The sequence below is a fragment of the Cyprinodon variegatus genome, unplaced genomic scaffold (genome assembly GCF_000732505.1).
Source record: "Cyprinodon variegatus isolate N-32 unplaced genomic scaffold, C_variegatus-1.0 Scaffold348, whole genome shotgun sequence".
In the NCBI taxonomy this organism is placed as follows: Eukaryota; Metazoa; Chordata; class Actinopteri; order Cyprinodontiformes; family Cyprinodontidae; genus Cyprinodon; species Cyprinodon variegatus.
In genome coordinates, this window is record NW_015150801.1 from 217804 (window position 1) to 221456 (window position 3653).

At 44.8% G+C, this 3653-nt stretch overlaps 1 protein-coding gene across 2 annotated transcripts in view; it reads right to left on the reverse strand.

Annotated features, from left to right (window-relative positions):
• The window catches only part of LOC107091705 (chromosome unknown open reading frame, human C19orf44), a 12545-nt gene that overhangs the window by 4962 nt on the left and 3930 nt on the right, over nucleotides 1-3653 (reverse strand). For both annotated transcript variants that reach the window (XM_015385790.1, XM_015385789.1), the window contains exons 3-5: nucleotides 2337-2458; nucleotides 1492-1909; nucleotides 1014-1362 (exon numbers count right to left, since the gene is read on the reverse strand). In XM_015385790.1, the coding sequence (XP_015241276.1) occupies nucleotides 1014-1362; nucleotides 1492-1909; nucleotides 2337-2458 (889 nt within the window). The remainder of the gene's footprint in view (nucleotides 1-1013; nucleotides 1363-1491; nucleotides 1910-2336; nucleotides 2459-3653) is intronic.

A 3653-nucleotide genomic window follows, 5' to 3' on the forward strand; every position in this document is an offset into this window, starting at 1 on the left:
CGAGTGAAACCTTAAAAGCTCGCGAGATCAGGATGGTCTCACGAGGCTATGTTTGTTCCACTGTCGCTAAAATAAGAGCCGTCTCAATAAGGCTGGAGGTTAGGAAGGAGCTAGGAACAGGGAGCAGGATGCTTCCTAATGCAGCTAGCAGACAAAGCTCCTGATGTTCCTAGCCACCAATAGGAGCTGTATGGTTACCCACAATCTTTTGCGTTACAGAAGGTACAGGCACTGTCCACCTCACAGAGTTTAACAGGACACTCTTGAAATCTTTGAAAAAGGTTTCCAGAGTAACTTTGCTGTTTCCTCAGATAAAAAAAATAAAAAGAAAAAACATATTTTTTGCTTTACTTTTTTAATTGTTTTTCTAGATTTTCGATTTTCAATGTCATTTTCAGATTAAGCTTTTTGAATTTCATTCTTCTGAAATCGTGTTTCTCTGATCACATTCTGTTCACTTCAAGCCCGACGTCCAGCCGACCAATAGAAATGCACCTCCGCACCTCACTCCAGAGGAAAGCCCGCCCCCAGAAAGAAGCGCAGGTGATCTGGAAAGTGCTATTTTAAAACAATACCATTTGTACAATTTAATCTGAAAAAGATAAAGAAGTAAAATGTGATTCTTTTTGGGAAGAAAGTATGGAAAAAAGAAAAGAAAGCCATATGAAAACATACAGTTATTTTTTCTCAAACCTTTTTTTTTTAATAAAGAAGTTTCTAAAAGCTTAATTTTTGGGTAGCATTATTTTTTTTTTTCAAATTTCTGTTCACAAAACGTGTTCTTTGTCACAATAATGGTACAAAATTCTCCCCATAGACAGTTGGACTATGGCTGACACTGTGAAGAGAATCAGATCATAGCTATTTGCTCAGATCATCAGGAATAAACAAGTGGTTCTGATAGAGGAACAGCTGATTGGCTGTTAAACTTCTGTGACGGTTCAACATGCAGCCATGATTAAAGGGCCGGACTGAGATCGAGACATGCGGCCCCCTGAGGGGCCCCCACTCACCTTCTGAAGAAACGGAACTCAGGATGCTGTGCTGATGGTCAGAGTCAGGTCCCACCGGGAACAACTCCTCCAGAGAAAGCACTTCAGCAGAGGACGAGTGGGAGCTCTGCTGACTCCCGGGCCTCTGAGAGGAGCCCGGCCTCTCTGGGTGGGAGGTGGGGAGGTCGGGGGGAGGAGGCGATGGGGAGAGCGCAGAGGGACTGAACTGGACCTGGGCCTGGCCGGTGAATCGAAACGGGGAGCGGCGATGTGAAGGAGACGCAGGAGAGCGAGGCGGTGCGGTGTTAGAGGACGATGGAGGGCCGGCAGCGGCGGAGCTTCCCACCCTCCTGTTGGGATGGCTGAGTGTCTGTAAGAGAGGAGAGAACAGCGTTAAGAATTCCAAGAACAGGTCACTGAGAGGCTCAAGATGCTAAGATCAGAGGGGGTTAAAGGTCAGGTGACCTGAAAAGGAAGCAAGAAGAGAAAGCAAACCCACCACTTGTGGACTTCCTCCTGAGGAAAGTCTGTGGAACGAGTCACCTAGCAGTTCCTTTATGTCTTCTTCATCACTCTCCAGATTTATTGCACTCCCTTCTCTCCTCTGCTTCTTCTCCAACCCTCCAGAACGGACCTCAGCAGAAACGCCTCCTGATCTGGACTTGACGCCAATGCCTGCAGGCGGAGCAGCGTCCGTTCCTTCAACGGTTGCTGCTGACGTCTTTTTGAGGAAGCGGTTTCTCTTGCGGCTCTGCTCGGAGTCAGAGTCTTCTGACGGCTCCACGGAGGCCTCGGTGTTCTGAACGGCCGCTGCCTGCGTGGCCCGTTTGGCCTGCTGCAGCTCCTGCTGTCGGTTCCGGACACGGCTTTCGATCTCAGCCAGTCGACGCCAGGCTGGAGCCTGAGACGACGCCCGTCTGGACAAAGAGGACGACAGAGATCCGTTCATTTGGCCGGAACGTTAGACAGACTAGAGAAACGTTTAACAGACACACTGCAAAAATGACCTAGAAATAAGTACATATTTCTTAAATTAAGTGTATTTACTCTTAATTTGAGTAATTAAATGAGATGATCTGCCAATGGACTGAGGATTTTTACTCTAAAAATAAGAGAATTAGATATTATGCACTTGAAATAAGACAATTAAATTATGTTTTCTTATTTTTAAATGTAAATTGTCTTCTTCCATTGGCAAAATTTCTCTTTTACCTCCTCAATTTGTTCCTCAAAGAACAAATACACTTATTTTAGGAAAAAATAACTTATCTATATCTTATTTTTTCCAGTTCAGAGACGAAGGAGAAATAAGGCTGCTCTGCTGTCAGAGGATCAGAGGTTCACCTTGACTCTACCACCGGCTGGCTTTGGTTCCTGCTGACGGGTGACTGGCTGCTGGTCGCTGGTTTGGGAACCTTCTTTAGGAACCTGCTTCCTTCTCCCAGTGAACTCTGAGGCCTGAGATCCTGAAGGAACCAAAACATTCACAGTACAGTGGAATTACAAAAAGCCAGTCTGAACAGTCAAAGTTCTCATATTCTCACTGTACAGATTCCTACACTGAGGTGTCTTGCCCAAGGGAAAGCATTTTTATTTTCACCAAACTGAAAACAGCTGCATTGCTGTATTTGCAGCCTCCATCATGGAGAGCTGTCCAACGGGGTTTTCAGTACAGGAGAAACAGGCCCACAGCATCATGGAACTTTATGCTCTTGTGGGTCTGAGCCACTTTTCTGCTGTATCTAACCTAAAGGCTGGTTCAATAAAAAATAATTGCATTGATTTCTTCCTGGTCTTCTCCTTCGGAGCCCTGATATGAGGAGCCTCTCAGGACCCATAATCAGGGATCCTCCTTGGGAGGCACCATCAGGAATCAGGGGAATCCACCATGTTGAATTTTCTTAGATATCCTGCAGCCAATTTTGAACTTCTGTAGCCCGGTGCTAAGCCTCAACAAATGAGAGGATCTAATCCAGGATGTTTCTGGGAGACGCTGCATCCTACAGTAGTAGCCATTCCAAATTTCCTCATTTTCCTTGATAGGTCCTTGGCTGATCCCCTGCAATACCTTTTTAAACATCAATATTTGTACTAAAATATTCTTTCTTTTATGATTTGTGGGCATTAAGATCTAAAGAGAAGCGTCATCTCCTGGTCAGGCCCGGTTATTAAACTGCATCCTAACTGTGATCTTCAATCCTCCATTAAACAGTGAAACAGGAGCATGAATGTAGATAAAGGGGTTAAACTCCACCAATTTTAAATGAAAATCCAGGAAGATGTTTTTTTTTTTTTATGTGCAAAGAAAAGTCAGAGTCAGAGGCTCTGTTCGAAATCCTGGGCTGCATCCTCCAAGGACGCGGTCTACCTAGACTGGATCCTTCGAAGTCCTTGAAAATAAGGAGACCGGAAGAGTTTTGGCTGTGAATTCGACCAGGTCTACCCTTCGGCGGGTTTTACCGCCGTAAGCTCTGTTGCTTAGCAACCGTGAAAGTTGACACACAAAGCAGGAAAAGAATGAAAACCGAAGCTTCCAAAACTGCTTGTTTATTTTTTTATTGTAAAGTGATCAAAGACTACACTCACAAGAATCCAGAGTGGAATAAATGTTCCAACCACCGGGAGCAGGAACACATAAAATCAAATGTAATGATAGAAACC